Source organism: Trichophyton benhamiae, assembly GCF_000151125.1.
Source record: "Trichophyton benhamiae CBS 112371 chromosome Unknown contig01293.0, whole genome shotgun sequence".
NCBI classification, from domain to species: domain Eukaryota; kingdom Fungi; phylum Ascomycota; class Eurotiomycetes; order Onygenales; family Arthrodermataceae; genus Trichophyton; species Trichophyton benhamiae.
The window spans coordinates 1,577,714-1,605,413 of NW_003315113.1; the positions used below are offsets into that span (position 1 = coordinate 1,577,714).

A 27,700-nucleotide genomic window follows, 5' to 3' on the forward strand; every position below is an offset into this window, starting at 1 on the left:
GTAGAAGAAGACGACGACGACAACGACGACGACGGCGGCGGCGGCGGCGCCTGGCCAAAGAACTGTCGAGCCATCGAACTATCAGCGAATGACGGAGGGTGTATCTGGCAGGTTAAAAATGTCTCATCGTCAGCTCGGCGGAATAATACCACAATATTCCCGTGTAGGGCGCATTATCAGTGAGGTCGTCAGTATGTGCGAAGGGCGAATCGGGAGATATTGAGACCGGCGTCTCTCCCGACAGGGGGATCCTCAGTTGATGGATGCCTCACCCCGGCCTGCTTGCTGCACTGGCGCCGAGAGGACAGCGGTTGTGCCTGGGCTGCAGCCGGCCAATCTGAAGGTACGGCCGTTGATTCGACAGCTGACGATGCAGCTTCAGGGGCCACAACCCACCGTCCTGACACACCAAGCCCCTCAGAACGGTTTCGTCCGTGGCCGCTCGACATGTCCCGCGCGCATGCGATGTGTGTGCTGGCAAGTCCTGGGGCTAATTTCCCCTTCATCTATGCTCGTCAGCCTGGTGTTTGGGCGATCTGGTTGGGTGGATGATCAGCTCTTGTCTGGCCCACAGCGGCATTATAGTTAGCGCTGAGCAAGCCCCCCAGCGGCAACGTTAGTACGCGCATGCTCCGTACTCCATACTCCGTATACACTTGGTAACAGACATATCTGGAGTACTCGGTAAGTAGCGAACAACCGTCCAGGCCACCCGAGAACCGACAAGACTGCTCTCTCTCTGGCCCTTCTTTGGCGCTCGCTCTGGGCTGTGGACCGGCATGCTGCAGCGCCAGGCCCTGGGCCTGTTCCGTCCTGCGGTTCAAGGTCAGGGGATACGACCATTTTTGACACTCAGCCCATGTGTGTTGTATACGCTGGCCCCCCTCGATGGCGAATCTGAAAATAGACCACGGCCCAAGAGAAAGGTTTATTCACCTTTTTGCGTCTTGATGTATCAGAGGCCTTTTTCTTTTGAGCGTGGGAGAAATGTTATAAGCTGGCTGGACTGGCCTTCGTGGTGCTTCTTTCGCTTGCTCTTCTGTCCTCTTTGCTTCTAAACTCTTACGCTCCTTGAGGTTCAATTTTTTTTTTTTTTAGCTTATTCTTCTTCTGTCTCTCCCTTATTGTTGTGCTATTGTTTTGAATAAGAAGACCCCTCTGGCAGGATCAAGTCTTCGTTCTGAAACTATCTACATTCTTTTCTTTCAGATTCCATATATAAGAAAACCGGAGCTACCTCTTTTAAAATATACCCTGCATTCACTTCCAAGCATTTATATATCCTGAGATTTCCACTCTCTTCCACAGAAACATCCGGACCTTTTTTGTTTGTTTCGTATTATTCTTTTTTTATTTCTCCGTTTTTCCATTTCCTAAATACTCTATGATCAACATGCGTACTACCGGGTTGCTGCTACTGGGTGCTTTGGCAGAGCTGGGTTCTGCTACATACATCCTCGAGGATGACTACCAGCCAAACACCTGGTTTGACCAGTTCAGGTTCTTTTCTGTGTGTGATACCACTTGATGGAGTCAGTTCTGACGTACTTATATACTAATGATATGTGACGTAGGCGAAAGATCCAACCCATGCATATGTCAACTACCTCGACCAGGCGGAAGCTCGAAGCCAGAACTTGATCGGCGTCCGGAACAACGCTGTCTACCTAGGTGTCGATCACAAGAACGTTGCAACCGGGGAGGGCCGAAGCTCTGTTCGCCTCGAGACGAAGAAGGTGTATAACCATGGGCTGATCGTTGCTGATATCAACCACATGCCTGGAGGAGAGTGCGGAACATGGCCTGCCTTGTAAGCTTCACGCTACTACACACATCCTATGCACACAAACTAAGCGGACCTGTGATTATAGCTGGACTACCTCTTCTGCCTGGCCAATGGAGGGCGAGCTCGATATAATCGAAGGTGTCAACCAACAAAAACAAAATGACTACGCCCTTCACACTGCTCAGGGGTGCAGCATCCCTGAGCGGGGAGATTTCACTGGAAGTGTTGTCACACCTAACTGCGACGTTAAGGCCCTCGGTCAAGCTGAAAACCAGGGCTGTCTAGTCGAAGATACAAAGGGATCCCGAGGATACGGACCAGATTTCAACAACGCTACAGGTGGTGTTTTTGCTACCGAATGGACCGACCAGGCCATCTCTATCTGGTTCTTCCCCCGTGAAGATATTCCCAAAGATGTCAACAGCGAGCACCCCGATCCATCCAAATGGGGGAAGCCCTCTGCTTTCTTCGGCGGTGGAGAATGTCCTATTGGCAAACATGTTCGCAATCAAAGAATAGTATGTTGATGTCTATGTCTTGCTTATGGTGCAGAGCTAACGATATCACTAGATCTTTAACACTGCCTTTTGCGGAGGCTGGGCTGATGGAATGTGGCCCGGTGACCCCATCTGCTCGAAGAAAGCACCTACTTGCATGGAATACGTCCGTGAAAACCCGTCCGCTTTCGAGGACGCATATTGGTCAATCAACTACATGAAGGTATACCAACAGGGAACTGCTCCAACCAAGCCTAGCCAGGCCCCTGCACCTCCATCCTCGACCCCCGCCCTGCCCACTATGAAGTCTACTTCAACCGTCTCTTCCATGGTCTCTGCCACTCAGCCTGCTCCTACTGCCAGCAACCCTACAGGAGCGCCCATGCAACCCTCTAGCTCATCCAGTAACAACGGCCCTCAGCCCACCGGCGGAAACGGAAACCCAGGCGACTCCTGTCCTCCACCAACTCAACCTGCCTGCCGCACTTACGTTACCACCAAGACTTACACCCTTGTAAGCACCATGATGCCATCCGGCCCACAGACTACAGGTGGCATTGTCCCTGTCCCATCCGCAGCCTTGGAAGATATTAAGGACACTGCTCAACGTCTACGACGACGGGATATGGAACGTCATTCCAGACGCGGCCACCATAACTAAACATATGCACACCACTTGCAGGATTTTGTATTCTCTGTTTTATAAGCGCCTAGATTCTTGACTTGTTTTCTTTTTTTATTCTACCAAGATTCGTCCTCGGGTTTTCTATCTTACTGTCTCTGGAGAGGAGGAATGGTGTGTGTGGTGAGAAAGAAGCTGGAAATAATCAGGGTACAGTAAGCGGAAAGCAGGACTTTCTTTTATCTTCAGCAATGTGTTAGAATTACTGTTACTTAGCTCGGTGAATATTATTCTTGAAACCCGTGCGACAATATTTGGTACCAATAACTAGTCAACGATATGAATTATCGAAATTAACCGCTGATTTGTTACTTCATCTTCATAATTTGCTTCGATCTAGTTACGGGCCACAAAAACGTCTTCCTCTTAGCCCCCTCCCACTCCTAGCCTACCCTCCGCCTCTTCGACTTTGATTCTTATTGTCCCTCTATAAGGAGCCCGAGAGAAAAACCTAGAAGCGGTAGCCAGAGGCCAGAGGAGAGGATTAAAACAAGAGTATACTATGCATATATTCTGGGAGTCTGGCGCATAGAGTCCGCCGTAGTATTAGACAAATTGAAGAAGCCACGGAACGCCAGTTGTCCCCGAAAAGCTTTTACTACAAATTTCCATCGGCGGATGAGTGTATCACCCAGTAAACCCAAGTTCGTCCCTCCGATCATCAGTCAGCCGACCCCATTCCAGCAATAATCGGAAGAGATATATCTCCATATCCTCCTTTCTAAGCGATTCTTCAGCCCATTTCCTACCCTCCCTTGCAATAATCCTGCCTTCTCGATGATGAGGCTTCATCAGAACCTTAGTGACTTTTCCAGCTTCATCCACCGTTCTCACTCCGGCAAAATACCCCAATGTGCTCCAGAAGTCATGAAACCTAATATCCTGTGGCACAAAGTGAAGCCATGGCATTATCCTTGTGTCAAACCATTGTCGGAAAATTGCAGTTCGGAAGGGGAGACTGTTGCTCTGTAGGAAAGGTAGAAAGCGGCCGCTAAAGCCGGCACCGTCCAGGTCAAATAGAAAACGGTGTCTCCAATGCTCATCGAACTGCACTCTGTTGGTAATTCCCAGCTCACGTCTTTGAATACTGCAGTCTTTTCCACCACATCGAGCTACGTCCTCGGCAATACCGATTGACACATTCGCATCGATGGATTGGGAGATTGCCCAGGGGGGAAAGGTGTAGTATGAATATATGCCCTCAGTCCGCCGTGGAAGTAGTACAGAGACAGGGTTAGTGTTATTATTGGCCAGATGTAAAAGTCGCTGGCGAGCCATTCCTTGCCATTCCCCTGCTTCGCTGAAGCCTTCGGACGTTGTTCCCCTCCAGAATATAGTGTTTTCCTTGTCTTCGTAGCATGGATCAGGATTTTCGTCTGAAGGATTATATCTCGCTTTTTCCATATAGTTCCACGCACTTGGGTATAATATGTCGTTAAATCCGTACACTTTGCTTTGGCTAAATACCGGGAGTAGCTTTCGAGATACCTTGAGTGCGCTCGGCGCTATGAAAAAACCGTGTAAATCTGCCAAATCGGGCTGGTGGCAGATGACGCCAGATAGTGTCCAGTCTTGCAAGAATTGACCCATGGAGTGTGGTTCAGCACAATTCGAACATAGTGTATCATGCTTCCATTGATACTGTGTTCGAGCAGCTGAGTTTGGCGGACATGACTCGCTCACAATGGTATGAAACGTATCTCGTCTAGACTTCTCTGTAAAATGAGAGTGCATCAATCGGTCATTGGCGCGACTGAGGGCCCAAGATAGTGATCGATCTTTGGACCAAACATGGCTCATGGGATAATCTCTAGAAGAGAGGTTTTTTTTTGCCGTGTGATTGATTTCTTGAATAGTATCCCACGGAACTGAAACACGGCATTCGTCATTCAAATTAAATGCAATGTCCATATCAGGTAGGTATTGCGCAAAGGGAGTAATCATCTGGACAATTCCCTCTATCATCCATCTGTGTGTGGGTATTATTCCCGGTTGCGCCTCAGCAACGCCATTGCGTACCACAATAGTGGCTATGTCATTCCACTGGCTACTTGCCATAGAGTTAGTAAGATGCCTCAGTGTACTTGGCGCAAGAGAACGGAATGGTAGGAGATCCTGATGTATTTGATCGAAGTTATCAATAATTAGTGACGACCTGTTAGTTGCGTATTCGTACCACACGTCGAACCCCCTATAGAAAGCGTTAGTCACAAATGTATCAAGTTTCGTAATTAACTAATTTAGGGACCCAACGTACGGTGGAGGCAGCAAGCCATAACGCTCCGTGTATTCGCTTACAGCTCCCTGGAGATCAAGGCTGTACTTTGCTTCAGCAAGCCATTGAGCATGTAATTGTCTTCCCTGTATCATTAAAGCATTTATGGGGTGACCAGAAATATGTTCACCGCCTAAAGTAATGTAAATAATGGCTATAACCAAGGAAGTCGACAAAAGAACCATGTAGGTGAATACCGATGCTAGAATGGAGAAAGGAATGAGCTGATCTGAATACACTGGAACCCTTCGGCTGAAAAGCTTGAGATAATCAACTAGAAATATATGCCCGCCGTATAAAACGACTACACTGTGAAACAGTATAGCTGCTAATATTTCTGCCACAACCGAAACCGGTGGGCGATAACCCGGAAATGGTGCGATATGCAAGTGAAGGGTATAGCCTGTAGCTAACATTGACATCACAAATAAAGGCCTAAACGCCTTAGTGCTTTGAAGCTATAGACACGATTAATATCAGTATACAGTTTAATGGCTGAAACAGTTAGGAAGCCATGAAACCAAACTGAGATACAAAACAGGAAGCGGGGATTTGTGGCATACCCATTTCGACGCGGATATGATAACTATGGACACCAATAAGGACCGTAACATTATCATATTAAAATTAGAAAATATGTCTGGGGAAAATAACGGCTCCTCCTTTGGTGTTGAGAGGAGATATGCCCCAGACTTTCCAATTGCCCATGAAACTGTTGTTCCCTAGAGTAGATATTAGCGAAGATTATAGTAAGATGTCTATACACCTTTCGTCAAAGTACCAGTAGAAGTAATCCCCATTTCGTTGTAAATGGCAAGCTTGGCCCACTTGATTGGCGTATAGGTATATTAGCCAGCTTTTCCGCCATTATCACGATGGCAGAGTCTATCATAGCTGCTAATATCCCTAGCCAAAGCAGAACCTGGCGCTCATTGGTAACAATAGGGCAGATGATGGATGATTTCCAACCATTTTGTACTGGCTTTATAGCCAGCCAGGCTATAACTAGCGCAGTGGATATGCAAATTTGACTGACTAGCTCCCAAACACCATTACCTTGCTCATAACTGCTTTTCGGTTTCGACCACTTGAATTTCCAAAACTCATGCACCGATATCATGAGTGGTAGGAGAACCTGGTTGAAAATTAGTATATTCGGTACAAGGCCCTGGAGTTCCAATTTTAATCAACATACAAACTCAGGCAGAGATAAACACCGCGTATGTTTAATAATGTATTCATACAGCTCGATCCGGGACCATAGAAGCATCATTATGGGTAAAAATTTCTTCATTTGTCGTACTAGTGCACGCCGATTGGCCGAAAAGTCCGAGTAGGATAAGGTAGGCCTCGGTAAAGGCACTCTTTCATCTTTCAACTTAAGATTTGATTGTATTCTAGAGGTTAGAAAGCTTGTCACTAATAGTATAATACCAGAAATGAACAAGATAATGGCGAGGAATCCTGATGATAGACCTATGACACATCGAAGATTAATAAAGGCAGGCAAAATTGGACTCTGGCTATAGCGACTCACGGTAAGGGGGTGACGCGCTTGACCAAACGAGCAACCATAGGACAACAATACTGAAGGTCCTGGTATAAATGTCAGTTCGAGAAGGTCACCATGATAATAGTAGTGAATGTCACTTACCAAGCAGCTACCTCCGGTATTTCCGTTGCGGCTCTATAAAAGGAAATAGGCAACTCCTTATCCCTTCCTTCTTCCCCAGCATTAGAATCGGCATTATCATTGTCACCATGAACGGAATCTGGAGGCGACGGTGGATAGATCAGACAGCTCATAGTTGCTGATGTACGATTAACAGATTAAATAATGGTCTGGTGGTAAAAGTTGACCGTGGTTCTAGAAATGATGTCTTTGGGGTACCCTCATGTTTTGAAGCATAGGAATATCTCATTCTGCGAACAATTCTTGTCTTCATACGTGACAAGTGACGCATTCGTAATCAAGTCTTGTGTGACGACATAATCACAACTTGGGTTTAAGGATAAGATTCAGGCAGGAGGCGCATTATTCGGACGGAGGCACAGCAAAATCACGATACTTCAGAAACATAAGTCATTATTAGGGGCGGCTTATGCATTGTATTGACTCGGTAATTATGGAGTCTGGTCATGACCGGTTTCTTCCCCAGTCCTCATCCAGAAGTGGAATAGCTCTTTGCCGGTGGCGGGGTACTACCCTGCTCCCAATATTGACCAGAGATGACAAACATTAATTAGAGCAGCAGCACATAAGATGATATAAAATACTAAATAAATAATTGGGATGATTTACACATGGCTGTTAACTAAGTTGTTGCTCTTATGTCATTTCGATATGTCGTTCAGGGTTAGCCGCCAGAATGGACGATCTTACTTTGACTAAGTATTCAGGGCTAAATTAAAAACATTATTGGCTATCTAAGCGCTACCTGTCGCTTAATTAGCACGTGAGCTGTGTTGCGTCTACTTCATGTGACTTTAGGTAGATCCATGATCACATGATTTAATGGCGGTGAGAAGCGGCAGAAAATCAAGGTTTGGAAAGTTTACCCGAATAAACTTTTTTTTTTTTTTTTTTTTTTTTAAATGAATTTTGAATTTTGAATGAATTTTGGTGAGCTTGGGATGAAGATTCAATTCAACACTGTTTGCGCAATTCTACAGGCTGCGTCCTAGACGTCTGGATTTTGACCAGGCTTGAGTTTTTTTAACATGCCCTAGGACAATCTGCGTTTTCACGACCAATATAATACGGCAGTATTCACTCCTTAACCGCTCGGCCCAAGAGCTATCCCGTCGCAATGCCACGAAAGGCCCTTGACTCGCGGATTCCAGCGCTAATTCGGAACGGAATCCAGGAGAAGAAACGGAGTTTCTTCGTTGTTGTTGGAGATCGGGCCAAAGATGTCATCGTTCACCTTCATTATATCATGTCGAGCGTCGACGTTAAACAAAATAAGTCAGTACTATGGGCGTATAAGAAGGACCTGCTCGGCTTTACAACCCATCGCAAGAAGAGAGAGATGAAGATAAAGAAGGAAATAAAGCGAGGAATACGCGATCCAAATACCGATGACCCCTTTGAACTGTTTATAACCCTCAATCAGATCCGATACGTGTATTACAAGGAGACTGAAAAGATTCTCGGAAATACATATGGGATGTGTATACTGCAGGATTTCGAGGCCTTGACGCCAAATTTACTCGCACGAACAGTGGAGACAGTTGAGGGTGGTGGCATAGTCATCCTTCTTTTAAAGGGCATGAAGAGCTTGAAACAATTGTACACGCTATCCATGGACATACACTCGAGGTATCGAACAGAGGCTCATGATGATGTTGTGGCGCGATTCAATGAACGTTTTATCTTGTCACTTGGCAGTTGCAACACATGTCTTGTGGTTGATGATGAATTAAATGTACTTCCTATTTCTGGAGGAAAAGCAGTCGCTCCGTTACCGCCCGTTGATCCTGAGGAGGAAGCCAAATCTCCTAGCAAAAAGGAGCTACAGTCTATTAAGACGGAACTAGAAGACACTCAGCCAGTAGGGGCATTGGTGAAACTGGCCAGAACTGTTGACCAGGCGAAGGCACTCCTAACATTTGTGGATGCCATCGCGGAGAAGACATTGCGCAGTACCGTCACCTTAACTGCCGCCCGTGGACGTGGAAAATCAGCAGCTCTGGGTGTGGCAATCTCTGCTGCTATTGCCCATGGATATAGTAACATTTTTATTACTTCCCCAAGCCCAGAGAATCTAAAGACCCTTTTTGAGTTCGTTTTCAAAGGCTTCGATGAATTGGGATACCTTGATCATGTTGATTACACCATCCTTCAGTCAACTAATCCAGATTTCAACAAAGCAATTGTTAGGGTCAATGTCCACAGGCAGCACAGGCAGACTATACAGTATATCCAACCGCAGGATGCTTTTGCCTTGGGACAGGCCGAATTGTTGGTCATTGATGAAGCCGCAGCAATTCCTCTGCCGTTAGTACGCAAGTTGATGGGTCCTTACCTTGTCTTTATGGCTTCGACAATCAATGGTTACGAAGGTACTGGACGATCCCTTTCTCTGAAGCTAATACAGCAACTGCGAGAACAGTCAAGGGGAGGGGCCAAAGCTAATGGCATCGACAATACCGATATCACTGACCGAGCCACCGGCAAGCCAGCAAGAAAAGAGGGAGGTTCTCATCTAGGTGGTCGAACTTTACGCGAGATAACTCTGTCAGAGCCAATTCGATATGCCCAAGGAGACTCTGTTGAAAAATGGCTTAACAAACTCCTATGCCTTGACGCGACTTTACCAAAATCTAAATTGAATACCCAGGGATGCCCTCACCCATCCCAATGCCAATTGCTCCATGTTAACCGTGATACTCTCTTTTCTTTCCATCCAGTTGCCGAAAAGTTCCTCCACCAGATGATGGCTTTGTATGTTGCCAGTCATTACAAGAATACTCCCAATGATCTTCAACTCATGAGTGATGCACCGGCCCATCAACTTTACGTCTTGGTACCACCTGTTGATGAGAATGCAACAAAGCTGCCTGAGCCACTATGTGTCATCCAAGTTGCTTTAGAGGGCCAGATAAGTAAACAGAGCGTATTGAACAGCTTAAGTCGTGGCCAGAGAGCGGGTGGTGATCTTATTCCTTGGCTTGTCAGCCAACAATTCCAGGACGAGGATTTCGCTGGACTATCTGGAGCACGAATTGTACGAATTGCCACTAATCCCGACTACATTGGGATGGGATATGGGTCTCGTGCTTTGGAGTTGCTTATCGACTTCTTCGAGGGCAAGTTTGCTAGCTTATCAGAGGACGAAAACCCAACCTCTGAGGAAATGGTTCGTGTGACCGATGCTGAATTGGAGGAGTCCAATCTTCTAGATGATAATGTTCATGTCAGGGATATCCAGTCAATGCCTCCACTCTTTGGGAAGCTCTCTGAGCGACGTCCTGGCTCCCTTGACTACGTTGGCGTGAGTTTTGGCTTGACACAGCCTCTGCATAAGTTTTGGAAGAAGTCTCAGTTCGCTCCTGTCTACCTAAGGCAGACTCCTAACGACCTTACTGGAGAGCATTCTTGTGTAATGATTCGGACTCTTTCGACTGGATCCAATGATGCTTCTTGGCTTGGAGCCTTTGTGTCAGATTTCCATAAACGCTTCCAATCATTGTTGTCATACCAATTTCGTGAATTCCCATCAGTCATGTCTTTGAGCATGAGCGAGTCAGCCACCGCAGTGTCGAAATCTGACCCGTCCCTTAAGCCATCTCCTGTCACGAAGGCAGACATTGATGCTGTCTTTTCTCCTTTCGACCTTAAACGACTCGATAGTTATGCGAATAACCTATTAGACTACCATGTCATCCTCGACTTAGTTCCAGCGATAGCGTCACTCTACTTCTCTGGGCGCTTGACCCCAGGAGTCAATCTCTCAGGTGTCCAACAAACTATCCTTCTGGCCACCGGTTTACAGCGCAAGACCTTCGATGACGTAGAGAAGGAACTCAAGGTTGCTGCAACCCAGCTTATGGCGATGTTCATTAAGATAATGAGAAAAGTGTCCACACATTTCCGCTCCGTTCTCGAAGGAGCCGTTGCAGACACAATGCCTACAACGAACAAAGTCATAACTCAGAGGGAGACAACCGATGCTCACGATGATAAGATCGTTGAAGACCGCTTTCGCCCGCTTGACGTTGACCTGGAAGATGAGTTAAAGGAGGGTGGGCGAGAGATAAACGCTGAACTACGAGAAAAGCAAAGAGCTTTAATTGATGCTCTTCCATTGAACCAGTATGTATACTATCTCAACGTGGATCATAGGACTGTTTATATTAATGATGATATAGATATGAGATCGAGCACGGAGCTGCAGGTTGGGAGGAAGCTGAAAAGCAGATTCGCACATCGTCATCCAAAGATGGCAGCATTAAGACAGTCAGTGTTAAGTCTTCTGCTAAGCGGAAGGTCGGTGAGACTGCAAGGGATATCTATGAGAAGGAGATTGGTAGCAAAGAGAGAAAGAAAATTAAAAAGGGTACCGAGGGGCGAAGAAGGGACTGATTGATCGATATGTTCATTACGTAGAAATGCGTCTTTAGATAATAATTGTAAATAGCATAAATATGGTGTTCTGGCTCGACAAAATCTATTGCAGCTGCAAGTGTGCTTTATTCCCGAAACGTATACTTATGGATATTTATTCATGGAGGGCGAAACTTATCGATGTATTGGCTTCGAATTATTTAAATGATAACAATAACGCTAACTCTCTTACAATAACAGATACATCTGGCCTGCTGCTTAAGTACCAGCTACGCTTAGTTAAAACCACAGTAACTCCACAGCTGCGAGAACATCAAATCCCTCATAACTCCTCGTGTCCTTGCTGCTGAGCTTCCTTAGAATCCTGGATTGGTTCTTGTTCGGGCTCTGGCTCTGGAGCTGTCTCATCGACCTTGTCCTTAGTTTCCTCTGGAGTCTCCTCAGACTTGGCAGGTTTTTGAGGTGCATCAACGATTAAAGCGCCCTCTGGGATCTTTTTCTTCTCCATTTCACCAAACTTGACGGCGTCAATCCACTTTTCCAAGTCTGCATGGCTAAACCCACCTCTCTCTTCGGGGTTATAGAACTTATACCAGCCTCTTCTGCCATTGACAACGACGATCTTTAATTCACCGTCGGATGGGATGTCGAGCAGCTTCTTGAAATTGGTAATTTCCTCGGTAACTTCAGGGACAAGGTAGAACGGGAAGATATTTGCGTGATTCTTTGTGTACTTGTGCGAAATCTCACCAAGAGCGGTTATCATCTCCATCGTCGCGGGTGGCGGTGGAACAGAAGGAGATTCTGGCAATGAGACTAGTGCAAGTAAGCATGTTCCCGTGGTGTCTGATAGACAGGTAGTTTTGAGATCTATCTTGGATGCGAGTGACCGTAGTGGTGGCGTCTTGCGTCCAGTTTCTTCCTTTTCAGCACTTTCTGAACTCTTGGAGTCTTTAGGCGCAGTGCTGTCCTCAGACTTATCCTTCGAACTGTCTGGTTCAGTGGAATCAGCTGGCTTTTCTGATGTGCTTGATGACTTGGAGGATTTATCAGCTTTCTTCGTTTGTTTTGGCTTTTCAGGTGCCTGTTGGGAATTCGGCTCAGCTATCCGGCTAAGGAACTCCATCATCGGCTGCTTCTTCATCTCTCCATCATATAAGATGGATTCCTTATCACCACCGGGGAGAAGGACCAAAGCTGGGAACTTTGAAATGCCAAATAGTTCAACAGCAGACTTCTCCTTGTTCCGGATTTGACCAAATGAAATGGAGCCAAGGAAATCACAGGATAATGCTTTCAAAGTAGGGCCAGTGGCACCTTTCTCGGAGAACAGAATTGCCTTTGCGGTATCATTGCTCAGGGAGAACCATTCGTCAATATTCTTGTCGGTGAGTCTCTTGACATGGTTTGGCATATTATCAATAACAGCTTCACCAATGGCCTTTGCACTTCGAGCTCCCTGGTAGTCTTGAACTCTGGGCTTTCCAGGCTTCTTCGAAGGAATAACTAACTTAAGGGTTGGGAATCCCTTGACTCCCATCTGACCACAGAAAGGTTTGTTCTTGTCATCGTCGCAATCAACTGCTGCAACATTTGCCAGACCGTCAAGGTTCTTAGCAGCTTTCTCATACGCTGGCTTCAGGTTCCGGCAGTGGCCGCACCACGGAGCATAGAATCTATTAATGTAAGCAACAGTATTGGAAGGACGCCAAATGTTGGGTATATATATCCTTACTCGACAATCTATATAGGTCTGGTTAGCAGGTAACGATGGTTAGTATTCCATGGCAAGCTCCACCTACAGAGACATGGTTCGAACGAGCGATCAAACGATCATAGCTATTTGCGTCGACTTGGAGTACGGGGGATTTTTTGGTATAGAGCCCGGAAGCAGGCACTGCCTCTATGGCCAGGGTCACGAGCAAAGCTGCCAAGCTTGACTTCAGCATCTTGAGCGACTGTGGGTTTAACAAATTGGGTTCATAGAAGTAATTTGTCTATACAGTCGTGCAGTGCAGAAGAGACAGCCTATATATCCGCTCAGCGGCCCTCCTCGATACCGAACACTGTGGCCTGACGAAGTTGCAATGTTGGCTTCTTTCCTTATTTCACTCTAAAGGCCCCGGTAAGAATTTTGCTTAGTCATCTCGGCATTCCTTGTATCACGTGATATAAGATATCCATGGATAAAATTTTATTAATAATAATAATTAATAATAATAATTAATATATTAGCTCGGATGACATAAGCCTGTAATATTTTTCTTTTCCACTTAACTAGTTGAATCGGTGATGTTATACACAAAGAGCTTCAATAGACATGACCTCCAGTCCCTCAGCCAAGGCCTCATCACCAATCACCAAGGCAGAGATTCAAGGAAAGGAAGCTCCCACCCGTTTCGACGAACTTGTTACAGCTATAAAAAAGAAAAGCCCTGAGGAGATTACGTATATACAGAAGTATGGCCTAAAGAGTAAGCCTTCCCGAGTCCCGACATCTTAGTATAGTACTTTTTGTTGCTAAAAGACAGTAGTTATCCGCGAGGGTGACCCTCTATCTTTCGATACGGATATTGACCTAAATATGCAATGGGAGAGGGGTGCCACTAACTTCCATCGCCCTGACAGCTCCATTTCTATATGCTCCCCTGTGTTGGGTCTAGTCACCAGCTGTTTTCACTTACTGCCGCTTAATTCTTTCGAAAATGGCATCGTTGATCTATGAAGAAGCGTGGGTCAACTCTTGCTACGCCTCGTTAAACATGCTAAGCTCCATTATTCGGGATCAGTTTTATGCCCTGGAAGACGATCAAATGAAAGTACCAAGGTAGTGAGCGGTATTTCAACATCACTGCACCGAATCAAAGGGTGGCGGATGGGACTGACTACTACTTAGGCAGTGAACTGCCTAGGTAGTTATGGAGTTCTGAGTAGAGGAGGGAGAAAGGTAGCGGGCTCCCACACTCTGTTACAAACTCCGGCACGCATTTAGGCGCGTACTATCTTCTCGAATGCTAGAAGTAAATGAGGGTAGTAGGGTAACTAAGTTAACTACCTATATCTCCCTCCCTTAGGTAGTAGATATATAATAAAGGTAAACTTGATATGTATATCTCTTAACTAGAAGCACTACTGGAGGAATTATCTTAATATATTTTTAGAGCCTCTATTGTAGCTATAGCGGAAAGACAGGTATATATTATATGACGTGCATCTATCTGGTCTTCTAAAGAGCTGCATGTAGTTGTCCGGAAGGGCGGGTATATAGCATTGACTACGAGACTGTATTCACGTCAAGGGCTCTATAAAATTTCCGGTATGGAAATGGAGCCTTGACTCTTGATGAGAAAGGAAAAAGGACGGACACAGTAGAAAGAAAGGAAATGATGCTGCTGTTGGTCAAAGACGGTGATGTGATGGCACCATTGAGCTCATGGATAGAGATATAGATGGTAACAATTGATCTTACAGGAGCGAGGGGGAAACCACAGACATTTAGTGTGATGGGAGAAGGGAAACAAAAGAAACATCTCTTGTGAATACAACTATCTTTGTACAAAAATGGGTGAATGGATCTAGATCTGCATGCAGGGGAACAAGAGCTTCGCGCATAAGATATATATGCGGTGCTCGCATCTAAAGCCTCTCGACTGCGTACGTTTACATATCCTCGGAAGCGGTGGCACCAGTGATAATTTCAACCAATTCACCGGTAATGGCGGCTTGACGCTGTCTGTTGTAGAGAATCTGGAATCTAAAACGGGGTGTTAGTTGTGGGCGGTCGGACAATAGCGGCATTGGAGGTATTAGCTTACCTCTGAATCATGTCACCTGCGTTCTTGGAAGCGTTCTATAAAAAAAGTGAGTATGACCACGATGATACATCAAGTTCCGAACAGTATTCTTACCTCCATAGCATTACGACGGGCCTGGAAATGAACATGTTAGCAATTGACTAGTATACAGCTCGTGAAGTGGTGGAACTTACAGAGATCTCGCAAGCGTGTCCCTCAGCCAAGGCCCAGTACAAGCTGTTGGCAAGAGCATACTCACGGAGGTTAGCAAGAACCTCGGAGTCAACCTCGAAAGCGACGACATTGGCTGCAAAAAGAAGTTAGTTAGGCCATTAAACTCTTACCGAGCAGTAGACTAAAAAAAAAAAAGAAGTAAGAAAAGGAAAACAGAGGGACTGACGGGACTGGATGATAGCCTCCTCAGAGAAAGCCTCGACAGTGGTGGGTTCATAAGCCTGGGCGTTGATGAACTTGTTGTATACGATCTTGATGCTGGCGTAGTCGGTGGGCAACTGGCAGATCTGGTCGGCAATGGCCTGGGCTTCAGCAAAGGTAGGGACGTCCTTGCCGACACCAGCGAAGCTGAGGACGAGGTTATCCTCGTTGGATCGGGAGAGCTGTCCCTTGGACTTCTCTCCGAGCACAACAATGTCGGCATCGGGCTTCTCCATGATCATTCGTCGGGTAGCCTTGCTGAGGCCGGAATGAATACCACCGCAGAGACCCTTGTCGGAACTGGCGACGATGTAGAGGGTCTTGAGACCCTCGAGGGGCTTGGTCTCTGCCTGGCCGAAGACGGCCTCGGAGGTCTCACCGTACGCTCTAGACAGAGTCATGGCACGCTGGGCCTTGTTGAGACGGGTGGAGGCAACAATCTTCATCGTCTTGGTGATCTTCTCGATGTTCTTGATGGACTTCAGGCGGCCCTCGATCTCACGGAGGGTAGCAAAGTTGGCGGCATTGGCGGGAGCAACACTACACGCAAAACACATCGTCAGCGGTCAATTGGCTCCCTATCACTCGCCGGCACCTCCCTCTTCCTCTTCCTCGCCCTCCAGCGTCGCCGTCTCCTCCCACCGCGGGCTGCCGGCGAGCTGTGTGGTCCCTTCGGGTAGTCTCTCTTGGGGTGGCTTACCGGGCGACGGCGGCAGAGCCGGCCTTCCATGCCGGACGGGCGGTGCGCGAGAACATCTCGAGGGGCTGGCGGTCGCGACAGACGGGTTACAGCGTGGGTGGTGACGGCGTCGATGGCTTCTGGTCTTCGTCTTTTCTCCTTCGTCGTCGTTTTCGTCGTTTTTCGTCTTTTTCGACGTCGAAGAAAACAAGCCAGAAAGGGCTGCGAGCGGCGCTAAGCCCCTTTGGGCCAAGCCCGGCTTGGAATAACAATAACCAAAAAAAGAGGAAAAAGGACGGAATCCTGGATTTCTTAATATTTAACCAAATCCAAATCCTCAGCTTCTTCTTCGCCTTTCTTTCCGCCTCCCTGCTCTTGCGCTTCACTTCCTCCGGCCTCTCGTCCCCCCCCCGGCGCCAGCTGTCGAGATAGCACCCGCGTCCTGCCCGGGCTCTGGCCTCGTTTCTGCTCGTCTCTCTCGCCCGGCTCTCACCCAGACGTCATCACGCCTTCACTATAACTCCCCTCGGCTGGCTCGCAAGGCCTGGCTTCCAGCTCGCCCTCGTCCGGTCAGCCCGGTTCTCGCTGCGTGTGAAAGAGATTCACCATCTGCCCCGTCTGAAGGCGTTGCAGGTGTCTCGGTTGCAGGCCATGAGCTCTTCAGACGACGATGCGCCGCTTGCCGGCGCCAGGAGGACCAACGGAAGTGTTCAAAGTAAGTGACGGATGCCAGCATAGCTGCTGGCCTCTCCCCCCACGAGAGCGGCGCAGCCATCCCAACCCAACTGAGGGCGCTAGTATGCGCTGAGGTGCTTCATCATGGCTAACGAGGCGGGCTTTCGTGCTCTTTCTTTTTCTTTCTTGACAGAACCTCCATTGTCCAGTCCTACCGTGCCCCAGTCCAACGACATCTCTACCAACGGAACCACCACCCAGCCAGGAATCTCAATCCGCTATGGCCCTGCAACGGACAACGAAGTTGACATGCAGGATGCGGACACTAACGGCGTTGCGCCGTCTAAACGGAAATCTAGATCCAGTGCTGGTCGCCCATCGTATGTGGAGGCGGAAAGCAGCGCAGAGGACGATAAACCATTGGTACGCCAGCAGAAAACAGCCACGCTCCCTGCCCCCAGTCTTTCCTCGCAACTCACCGTCTTCGGCTGATTGACTTTTTGCTCCCCCTTTCCCCCATTTCTATAGCACCAACCGGACTGACTCCTCCCAGAGCAAGCGTCGTCGAACGGTGCCAAAACCAGAACCTTCTGACTCGGACGAGGCCCCCTTGATATCTCAGGCTAAGAAGGGCAAGAGGGCGTCCGTTAATTCTGCAGAGGCTAAGAGGCTTGTGGCCGAAAAGGCTGATATCGAAAAGAGTGCTGAAAAGGAGGCACAGTCTCTCAGACAGCAGGATCGCCAGGCAGCGGCCAAGAAGAAGGCTGCTGCAAAGACTGCTGCCAAACCTACGAAAGCAAAAGCAGCGACTACGAATGGGAAAAAAGCTCTAACTAACGGTATCAAAAAATCAGAATCCAGTGATGAAGACGTTCCTCTCGCTCGCAAGGCTCCCGCCAAAAAGGCCGCTGCCACTCCTGCAAAGAAGAGCAAACCCGCAGCAAAGAAGGAGCCTAGTGAGGAAGCTGAAGCTGAAGAGGAGGAAGCCGAAGAGGAATACAGATGGTGGGAAGATCCATCGAAGGGCGACGGCACCATCAAATGGACGACCCTGGAACACAACGGAGTCGTTTTCCCGCCGCCTTACGAGCCTCTGCCAAAGGATGTGAAACTGAAATACGCAGGTGTCCCGGTCACCTTACACCCAGATGCTGAAGAGGTAGCCTCTCACTTTGGAACAATGCTCAATTCTACTCACAACGTTGAAAACCCCATCTTCCAGAAGAATTTCTTCAACGATTTTCAGGCAATAATCAAGAAAACTGGCGGAGCAAAGGATCCCCAGGGCAAACCTATCCAGATCAAGGAGTTTTCCAAGTGTGATTTCAGAACGATCTTTGAACACTACGAGAGATTGCGCGCCGAGAAGAGAGCCATGAGTGCTGCTGAGAAGAAGGCAGCCAAGGCCGAAAAGGACGCCGCCGAAGCCCCATACATGTATTGTATGTGGGATGGGCGAAAGCAAAAGGTTGGTAACTTCCGTGTTGAACCTCCGGCTCTCTTCCGCGGCCGTGGAGAGCATCCCAAAACTGGTACGGTGAAAACTCGCGTCATGCCTGAACAGATTACCATCAACATTGGCAAGGATGCACCTGTCCCAGCTCCTCCAGAGGGGCATCGCTGGAAAGAAGTTAGACATGACCAGGAGGGCACATGGCTGGCCATGTGGCAGGAAAACGTTAACGGAAACTACAAATATGTGATGTTAGCTGCCAACTCAGATGTCAAAGGCCAGAGTGACTATAAGAAGTTTGAGAAGGCTCGGGAACTCAAGGTTCGTGCTGTTTTAACTGCCATTTCATGGCGTCGTTCGGTTCTTGTGCTGATTTTTCTTTCACTATAGAAACACATTGATCGAATTCGCAAGGATTATAAAAAGGGCCTTAAGGATGAACTTATGGTCAATAGACAACGAGCTACAGCCGTCTATCTCATCGACCAATTTGCCCTCCGTGCTGGAAACGAGAAAGGTGAAGATGAGGCTGACACCGTTGGCTGTTGCTCTCTTAAATTTGAACACGTTACGTTAAAGCCACCAAACACCGTTGTCTTCGACTTCCTGGGAAAGGACAGTATTAGATATTACGATGAAGTTGAGGTTGACCCTCAAGTTTTCAAAAACCTCAAGATATTCAAAAAGCCTCCGAAGAAGGAAGGTGATGAGATTTTTGACCGACTCACGGTATGCATCCCATTTCCTACCATGTCCATTATTCATGTACTCAAGACAAATTTTCTAACCTTGTTATACATAGACGTCGGCTCTCAACAAGCATCTATCAAGCTACATGCCCGGCCTTACTGCCAAGGTGTTCCGTACGTACAACGCCTCGTACACCATGGCAACGCTTTTGAAGAAAATGTCCGCAACCGGGACTATTCCAGAGAAGGTCAAACAGTACAACGACGCAAACCGTGAGGTCGCCATCCTTTGTAACCATAAACGCACCGTTGCTGCTGGACACGCCAACCAGATGGAGAAACTCGGTGATCGGGTAAGCAAGCAGATGTTTATCCCTTCCTATCTTATTCTTGATCAACTTGCCATTTCTAGAAAGCAATCTATCTAACTCTCTGTTCTAGATCAAAGGATTGCAGTATCAGAAATGGCGAATCAAACAAATGATTCTTGACCTTGACTCCAGTATGAAGAAGAAGAAAGGTGCAGCATACTTTGAACTAGATGAAGATCTAGACATGGAGTGGATCAAGGAACATCAGGCTTTCCTCGCAGAGGAGCTTCGCCAGAAGATACGCAAGAAGTTCGACAAAGAGAATGAGAAACGAGCCGCCGATGGAGAAAAGGAGATGAAGGCCAAAGAACTCGAGGAACGACTCAAGGCTGCCGACGAGCTTGAGGCCAAATATAAGAAGGAGAATAAGACGAAAAAGGTTGAGGCCGAGGGCAGGGGTCCTACTGTCGAGAAATTCGAAGGCCAGATTAGCAAAATCGACCAGCGTATCGAGAATATGCTTCTTCAGGCCGAAGATAAGGAGAATAACAAGGAAGTTGCCCTTGGCACATCTAAGCTTGTGTAGTTTTTTTTTTTTTTTTTTTTTTTTTTTTTATTGATTCTATACTTCCATGCTTCTTTATTTCTTTCTTTCTGCTTCGTTATCCAGCCCAGATCCTCGCTCGTTTCGTCATTCCCCGAGAAGCAACCCCATCACTAACGCCACTTCGTAACAGAATTATATAGATCCCCGCTTGACTGTGGTTTTCTCTAAAAAGTTCAACGTCCCAATAGAGAAGTTTTTCTCGAAGACGATGCGCGAGAAGTTCGACTGGGCTATCAAGTCAGTAGACGAGGACTGGGAGTTCTGATTCTGAATAACTTTATTTCCTCATTTGATCACTTCCTTTGGTTTATTTAGTTGAGTTTCTTTCTCTATACTTGGCTTTTTGTGCTCTCTTTTTGCATAGCAGTGTTCTTTTTTGTACTTTTATATCATAGCTGGCCTCGCGGGCGGCAAACTCTTCCTTATATTACTGACCTAGCAGTTCTTGCCTTGACAGCAAAATATCCACGACAGGTCAACAGCAGCACCATCGTGGAGTGATCGTTATAGTATTCGAAAAGCATAGTTAACTATTCAAGCCGTGCTATTTTTTTATTTTTATTTTTATTTTTATTTTTATTTATTTTTTTTTTTTTTCAGTTTTCGGTAATGAAGTATATTGATTATATTACAACAGGGGTATATGAAGGCAACAAGGCTGAAGCGGGAAGGGAGAGACAGAAAGCTAGACTGATCATAGAACGAAGGAAGCGATCTTGGGATGTCGAAGAGCGTAAGAGGAAGAGAAGCGGCGCCAAAGTAGGAAAAAGAAAGGAATGGAGTGTGAAAATTTGGGCACCCATGCATCCCATACATCGATCCTGCGTGAATGTATATATATATCCCGTCTCAAGCACAAAGCAAAAAAAAAAAAAATAAAAATAAAAAATTGCAAGACTGCGAAGCAAATAACAAAAGAAATAAAAGTAAAAAGGGAGAAGTAGCAGGAAAATGAAACGAGAGAGAGAGGTTTCTCATCTATCCAGTAGTTAATAAGGAGAAGAGGGAGCGAGGGACACGCGTATCACGGCCGAACAGAGACCAAGACATGTATAATTCAGGGCCACCAGTTCATCTGTTCGTAACTTTTTATAACACTACTAAGCCAGTCCGGGTCAAGTTTCTCCTTCAGATATGTGAAGCCAGTAGTCTGTTCGAACAGGGATCCGTCGACAGTTGTATCTGCGTCCTTGAGAACTTCTTTCTCCAAAAAGGGGCTGATGGGCCCTGAGGTAGTGATCCCTTTGGCCAGCAAGAGTTCCGACCAAACTTCTAGAGTTTCCTCGTTCATCTCGTCTAGGATCTGCTCTTGGTTCATCTTGGCGAATTGGCTCATTAGGGAGCCCAGGAATTCGCACTTGATGCCAAAGTTGCGTTCGAGGGCGTCAGCGAGGTCACCCTTTAACGTGTTGTTGTGGTCGACGATGTTGAAGGTGGTAGGGAATGGCTGAGGGTCTTGATTGGAAGGCAGAGGTCCCTTGGATGCACGCCATGTTGCGGCTGTCCAGAGGGCGCGGGCCGCATCCACAACCCAGACGGTGTTGAGAGGGCGTTCTTTGGCGTACAGGAAGGTCAGAGGACGGCCGATCTCCTTGTATGTTCTCCCCACGCAGATGACAGACGTCAGGAGGCCAGTGTCGTATTCTCCGTATACGTATGGGAACCGTAATACGACGAGGTTAAGGCCGTCTATCTTTGCCAGCTCTTCCTCCGTGGTGACCTTCCACTTGGTGAGCTTCTGCAGGGGCTTCAACTTGTCTGTTTCCTTGCGTGGCTTGTCATCAACCTTGTAGATCGCCGCAGACGAGCATTCAACAAAGGCCTTGACCCCCCGTCGTGCGGCTTCTTTACCCAAGGTAATCGAGAGGGCATGGCTGCGTAGCCTGTAGACATCGTCTTGATGCGAATACCGAGACTCACCGCCGCAATTTATCACCAGATCGTACTGGGAGCCGTCTGCACGGTCGAAGACGCGGGGGAGCGATTCTAGAGTGCCGCAAGGCCTGTCAATCCTGTATTCCTGACGTCGAGATGGTGCTGGCAGGGGGAAGAGGATTGGGGAGGGTCAGGGGGGGAGGACAAGCGTACGCTGAAGGCTGGCGTCTGCCTGGACGAAACGGTCCTTGCATGCCTCCGTGATCTCGGGTGAGAGCCATGCAAGCTGGGGGAGCAGCTTATCGACCACCCGCAGCTCTGAGGCGAGGTTGTTCTTGTGTATGTGGTGGACGAGATGTCGACCGATGAAACCTGTCAAAGGGCAACGAGGCCAAAAGGAGAAAGCGAATCAGCCTCGAGCTCAACCAACATCAACACCAAAACACCAACACCAACACCAACGTCACCATCGACAGACATCAATCGACGTCTGCTCCTTTGCTTCTGCTGGTTTATAGTCGTTTGCATACCTAGCCCGCCAACAACCAGCACGCTCGGCTTGTTGGAAGAGTCGTCCGACATGGCTGCTGGTGCCTGTGGTCGTTGCTGTGAAGTAGACTATAATAACCCGAGGGATATATAAAACTGAGATGGATGAATTGGCCAGGAGATATATATTAAAGGAAAAAAAGAAAAAGAATAAGAATAAGCAAGGCCTTTTCCCTCCTGTTCTTGTCCCTTTTCGTGTTGCCTTGCCGCTCTCGCTCGCTCTCTTCGGTCTCTCCTGTAATCCTCGTCACTAACCGGAGTGTAGATAGGCGTTGTTTCGTCGGGTTCTCGACGTGCCTTCGATGTCTACTGGAGGCAGCGTTCAGGCAAGATCCAGAGTCAGGAGGCCGTCGAGACGTGAGACGCTGGCCTCAAGGACAAGCGGACACACAGCAGAGGGATAGACGTGGGGTTCTCTTGTCCACCTTCCTCTCGCTCTCTTCTTTCTTTTTCCCCCTCTCGCGTTGGCTGCAGGCGGGAAGTGGCTGTTTGATATTCAGGACGCAGGACGGGCGGTTCGAAGAAGTGCTCGGCCGGCAGTGGCTCGAGTTTCGCAGGGCTCTTTTATATATGCTCAGCGGCGGTCCTATGCTTTTCAACTCGCTCTCACTCGCTCACTCACTCACTCTCTCTTTCTGACAAGAGAGAAAGGGACAGTGAGGGAGGCAGGGTGGGGGGCAACAAGTTGAATTAGTACTAAGTCTCGGTATAGGGAGGATGCGTATTTGCTTTTTCAAACCTCTCTTCTCCTGCTGAATTGGCGGCTTGAACCCACTTATATGACATGCATCATCGGATACCGCAGAACAGGGGCTGATCCCGCAGCAGCAGACGAGAACGAGACGCAAGCCAGCTCGAGCGAGAACCAGCTGGATGGCACCAGGCTAGGTATCGAGATCCCTCTCGCCTGTGCTAAGGAAGGGGGAGTGGGATGTATGGGAGGCCTGACCGCCAGGGTCTATACTTCTCCAACCTATATCTCTATATAGCCCTATATCACCACCGGGTGTAACACTTCTAAACACAGCTATCTCTCTGACCGAAGTTTACGGAACGCGAGTTGCAGGGCCCACGAACGATGTAATTTACTGGCGTACCAGGCCTGTACCACTCGCTCGCTGCCTTGTTGGTCACACCGACAATTCCGTTTTCTACTTATCTTCTAGCCATCTTTTCTTCTGCTTTCTTTTCTTCTTCTCTCTTTCGCTCTCTTTTCCTCTCGCCGTTTCTTTTCCCTTTCTCTTCCAAGACGAAAAGGGCCTGTCAATATCGACGCTCTCGTTTGGTGGACTTGGAAAAACCGTGCGGAGCCCATCATCAAAACGATTCAGGGGCAGACATGTTTCTTCTCAGCTGACAGTATATTTCTTCCCCCCCCCCCCCCCTCCCCCCAGAGCAGTCATCGTATTTTGGTGTCGTCATCAGTCGTTGTTAGTCCCTTTTTTGAGCCCAGGATAGTTAGCAGGGCAGGCAGGACGGACAGCGTTTGAAACCAAACACTGTGACGTGCCGCAAGGGGAGGGGGGAAATCGACCAAATATCATGATGTGAGTTATAATACATGATCTTTCTAGAAGGAAATAGATCCATGCAATGCAGGTAAGATTAAAAGGAGGGGGGGTTGCAAGCCATTATTGAAGACGTCGCCGATAATATTGGTTGAAAGGACCCTTGCATATTCTCTGCATCTCTCGAGTCGTATATTCTCCGTTATTGGTCACCCGGAAAAAGGGGCGCATCCGAAGAGACAGACTGTCGGGAGCTCAACATGGGCCTGCGCATGCCACATATTGAAATCTCGCTGTCCTCCCATCCAATGCTAATAAATATATCGAACTTGCAGGTTGGGGCCGATCGAGAATGCGGCCCCTGAACAGTCCCCCAGCAAAGTGGACGATTCTACCAACAACCAGTGTGATATCACACCCCCATTATATCCCAGGATAGTTATAAGTATATGCAATTATGTGTTGGTGATGAGGTAAATGTTGGTGAACCCCGGAGAAACCCAGGCTCCTTTCCAATCTTCAGGGAGTCTTGGGCGTTGGAGGCACAGACATTCTTTCTTCCTTCTTTGATATTACCTGGTTCTGGGTCGAGATACACCTGCCCTTCACGGCTTGCACGGTCAGTGTCAGCCTACGGAGTAGCCTTTAGGGATACGTGGAGGATTATGGACAAGATATCCTGAGACACATCACCTCCTCCACCCCCGGTACGCCGTCCAGCTGCTGTAAATCTAGAATGCTGCTCGGAGTGTTTGCCTCTGTTGAGCCCGAATTGCGCGGCTAGCCATTCGACCCACGTAAATGATGCTTTGCCATCTTCCTGCAACGAGCTGAGGCTGTTGATCAATCAATACGAGCAACACCCCTTTCCTTCCCGCCAAAGCACTCATGAGACCCTTTTCTCGTTTCCGTTGAAGGATCCCCGAATTTCATTGCTGCTAGATAGGCAGGGACCCCGTTATCTGTGGAGTGGAGCTTCACACAATGATAGACACAGCCGAATGTCTCTCCGATTGGAATGATATCTATACCCTATTGCCTCATTAAACACAGTTTTCCTCACAGTGCCTGCGAAGTGCCCGCGATAGACCCCTCCTTAATGGACTGCTGCTCGGTACAGCCATCGCAAATATAAGCCTTGACCGTTCACTGTGGCAGACTTGATTGCCCGTTGCCCGTGATTCCCCCTGGAAAATAACGGCCTTCCAAGTTCCAGGAAATCCAACTTCCAAGGATAGCAGCGTTTCAGTATATACCTTCATGCATGCATGTCTTCCGTATTTCAAAGTTGGCAAGAGAGAATATCCCAGTGTTAAAAATTGGCCGAGATGAGTGATCTCCAGGTTTGATTATTGAACTGGCTACGGCTCATGGTTAAACAAACGCGTTTCCCGCCGTAACGGCTGCATATTCTTTGACGGCAGATCCCCTGATTCTGTCTCACCTATCTCTATTAACCACATTGTCGAGTGACAGAAGCAGAAATAATAATAAACGAGAACGAGGAAATAGGCACTGTTTCACGCACCTTGGGTCTGTGGCCAGGATATCTAGTTATTTGCAGCCTTTAATGGAAGCCAGACTCTGCATGCAAGCTGACGAACGAGACCGCATAGTCACCTCCATTCAATTGGGCTCGGTCATCCCGAGATATAACGAGCGCCCATAAGTAAAACTGCGTATAGCTTGCTAGTCCGTCACAGATAGAAGGATGGACAAGCGACGGCTCCCCCGAACCTTGGCGAGAAGACGTAAACCATAAGAACTAACTAGTCAAGTTAACTGTTTTTCCTGTCGACTGGAGTGCCATTCAACATACCAAACCAATTGACGTCGATGCAGGGCGCAGGCCTTGTGTAGGTAGATGTTTTCTATGCGAAATCTAGACGTCAAGTTTCCTGAGCCCGGCGACGAAGGCCTTTCCGCTGCTCTGGAACCTCGGGTCTCGCTGTGGGGCGTTCGCCGGGCCGAGCCTACCAACTCTCAACCTTTAAACCATTGTACGGAGTACCTACTATCATAAAAAGAGAATAAAAAACAACCCAAGTCATCGATGTGATAGTATTCTATATTCATGCTGGTAATAATACATAAAACAGGGGTGGGCTGCAGTCTCGCTAAAGATTTGTGTGTCTCTTGATGGCTGGTTGATTCGCACCATCACGATCACTAATTTAACTAACTAGTTAACCACCGCGATCAGAAGAACTAACTACTCAGTCCTTCTTCTCTTCCTCAACTTCCACCACTTCAGCAACCTCCAGGTCAGCCAACAGCCCATAGTCGTCTGTAGCCCAGTGTCCCATGCCTCGAGCTCGCATGCTTGATCTGATTTCGTCACCCTTCACGATCACTCCCACGCCAATAAATGTCAAGGCCCCGGCCACCAGTCCACCGCGATAGCGGACCTTGTCAAGGCGTTTGGGCCAGAAAATCTCATGTTTATTAGAAGGACGCTGCTGATATCCCCAGGTATATCCTTTTGAATCTCTTTCAGTTCCTCCCAGCACCAAATATGCATCCTTAAGATTGTTATCCCCCGCAATCCGATCGTCCGAAGCCTGGATGGAATTCATATTACCCGCCAGCACACCACCATGTATCACCTCTTCTTCTGGGTAATTTGTAGCCTTTGCTACTTGATAGGGCCGGATCGGATGGGCAGAAGACAAAGAGTCAAGGTGGGTATTGCAGGCTCGAAGGGACTTCGTTTCCTTTCGGCCATCCTACCCCGTATATGTAACGTCCAAATCAACGAACAACCCGTCCCTCCAGAAATTTCTGAGCCATCTAACACGGAAAACATTTATGACACGTAGTGTCATCCTGGCCGATATAGAGTCATTCTTTTCCTCGCTGTGGTCCTCAGTTTAGATTAAAGTGATCAATGTTTGTTATTGCAAACCTTTGCTACACCCATTTCGTGTTCATAATTTGCTTGATGCTTGCCTCAAGCAGCTCCTGAAACATGATTATAACCGGTGGCGAGTCCTCGGTATACGGTGGGAGAACAACCTTGGGTAAAACGGTCTAGAGCTGCATTCATCCGTTCCCGGGTGAATGGAGCGTAAGCATCAAGGTTCCATGTAATAAGGCGAAAAATATTATCTCTTCACCGGAAGATCATCGATAACACGCGCCTTGATATGCTCGAATTGTACCTGTGACACAGCTACTGTTCAGGGAGGTATGATGGACTTCCACTGCTGAGTACCGTTATCAAATATATGCCACGGATGGGTCCTTGGTTTATAGCAGTCATCAAGCTTGCAGGAGATGTTTTCTGGTAAATAGAAGCTCGGGGTCATCCTCAGCTATTTTGATATTAGAGAAGAGAGTAGTTATAGGAATGAATTATATTGATATAGGTAGCCTTCAGGGTCTCTAGATGCCAAAACGTGTATGAATACTCAGGATGCCGGGTATCTGGATGGAGAATGAAGATATTGGTATTAGCTTCTTCAGATAATTTTTCATGCAGTGAGAAATAAACAAAATAAACAAGTCGACAGGAACATGCTGTTCCATAACTGACTTATTCGTTATTCGCTTAGTTGGTGGCGATTCTCCTTCAGCGGCCATGAGTATAAAAGTAACATCTTGAAGGCATAGACATAACAATAGCTGCCTTAAGTGTTCACTGGTTGTTATTTCAAAGACACCTCTTGAGCTCTTTACTAGAAGAATGGTTTGGGATATTGGTATGAAATTAGAGATAAGTGTCCAAAAAATATTCGAATCAGTGTCTGCTAACTAGGTATACATACATAAACACGATACATCCAGGTTCATATGTGAAAAGATCCATCCCCCAA

The 27,700-nt window shown here is 47.5% G+C and overlaps 8 protein-coding genes across 8 annotated transcripts; 3 read left to right on the forward strand and 5 right to left on the reverse strand.

The window, feature by feature from the left end:
• Nucleotides 1–1,393: 1,393 nt before the first annotated feature.
• On the forward strand, nucleotides 1,394–2,944 carry ARB_04519 (endo-1,3(4)-beta-glucanase, putative; the record flags this gene model as incomplete). The annotated part of the gene is made up of 4 exons (XM_003017591.1): nucleotides 1,394–1,510; nucleotides 1,575–1,810; nucleotides 1,872–2,304; nucleotides 2,357–2,944. 4 exons carry the CDS (start codon nucleotides 1,394–1,396, stop codon nucleotides 2,942–2,944), a joined length of 1,374 nt encoding a protein of 457 aa, XP_003017637.1.
• A 648-nt stretch (nucleotides 2,945–3,592) lies between these two features.
• Nucleotides 3,593–5,425, reverse strand: ARB_04520 (uncharacterized protein; the record flags this gene model as incomplete). Its single annotated transcript, XM_003017592.1, has 2 exons — nucleotides 3,593–5,120; nucleotides 5,223–5,425. The coding sequence occupies 2 exons, from the start codon at nucleotides 5,423–5,425 to the stop codon at nucleotides 3,593–3,595; spliced, it is 1,731 nt and encodes a 576-aa protein (XP_003017638.1).
• Nucleotides 5,426–8,050: 2,625 nt separating this feature from the next.
• ARB_04521 (uncharacterized protein) lies at nucleotides 8,051–11,328 on the forward strand (the record flags this gene model as incomplete). The annotated part of the gene is made up of 2 exons (XM_003017593.1): nucleotides 8,051–11,058; nucleotides 11,115–11,328. 2 exons carry the CDS (start codon nucleotides 8,051–8,053, stop codon nucleotides 11,326–11,328), a joined length of 3,222 nt encoding a protein of 1,073 aa, XP_003017639.1.
• Nucleotides 11,329–11,632: 304 nt separating this feature from the next.
• ARB_04522 (disulfide isomerase, putative) lies at nucleotides 11,633–13,259 on the reverse strand (the record flags this gene model as incomplete). The annotated part of the gene is made up of 2 exons (XM_003017594.1): nucleotides 11,633–12,946; nucleotides 13,113–13,259. 2 exons carry the CDS (start codon nucleotides 13,257–13,259, stop codon nucleotides 11,633–11,635), a joined length of 1,461 nt encoding a protein of 486 aa, XP_003017640.1.
• A 1,325-nt stretch (nucleotides 13,260–14,584) lies between these two features.
• ARB_04523 (uncharacterized protein) lies at nucleotides 14,585–16,096 on the reverse strand (the record flags this gene model as incomplete). The annotated part of the gene is made up of 5 exons (XM_003017595.1): nucleotides 14,585–14,885; nucleotides 14,975–15,064; nucleotides 15,126–15,160; nucleotides 15,299–15,411; nucleotides 15,505–16,096. 5 exons carry the CDS (start codon nucleotides 16,094–16,096, stop codon nucleotides 14,585–14,587), a joined length of 1,131 nt encoding a protein of 376 aa, XP_003017641.1.
• Nucleotides 16,097–17,037: 941 nt separating this feature from the next.
• On the forward strand, nucleotides 17,038–19,932 carry ARB_04524 (uncharacterized protein; the record flags this gene model as incomplete). The annotated part of the gene is made up of 5 exons (XM_003017596.1): nucleotides 17,038–17,273; nucleotides 17,422–18,667; nucleotides 18,737–19,075; nucleotides 19,149–19,388; nucleotides 19,477–19,932. 5 exons carry the CDS (start codon nucleotides 17,038–17,040, stop codon nucleotides 19,930–19,932), a joined length of 2,517 nt encoding a protein of 838 aa, XP_003017642.1.
• Nucleotides 19,933–21,010: 1,078 nt separating this feature from the next.
• Nucleotides 21,011–22,410, reverse strand: ARB_04525 (uncharacterized protein; the record flags this gene model as incomplete). The annotated part of the gene is made up of 3 exons (XM_003017597.1): nucleotides 21,011–21,939; nucleotides 22,042–22,200; nucleotides 22,275–22,410. 3 exons carry the CDS (start codon nucleotides 22,408–22,410, stop codon nucleotides 21,011–21,013), a joined length of 1,224 nt encoding a protein of 407 aa, XP_003017643.1.
• A 3,691-nt stretch (nucleotides 22,411–26,101) lies between these two features.
• Nucleotides 26,102–26,805, reverse strand: ARB_04526 (endonuclease/exonuclease/phosphatase family protein; the record flags this gene model as incomplete). Its single annotated transcript, XM_003017598.1, has 2 exons — nucleotides 26,102–26,611; nucleotides 26,791–26,805. 2 exons carry the CDS (start codon nucleotides 26,803–26,805, stop codon nucleotides 26,102–26,104), a joined length of 525 nt encoding a protein of 174 aa, XP_003017644.1.
• Nucleotides 26,806–27,700: the final 895 nt, after the last annotated feature.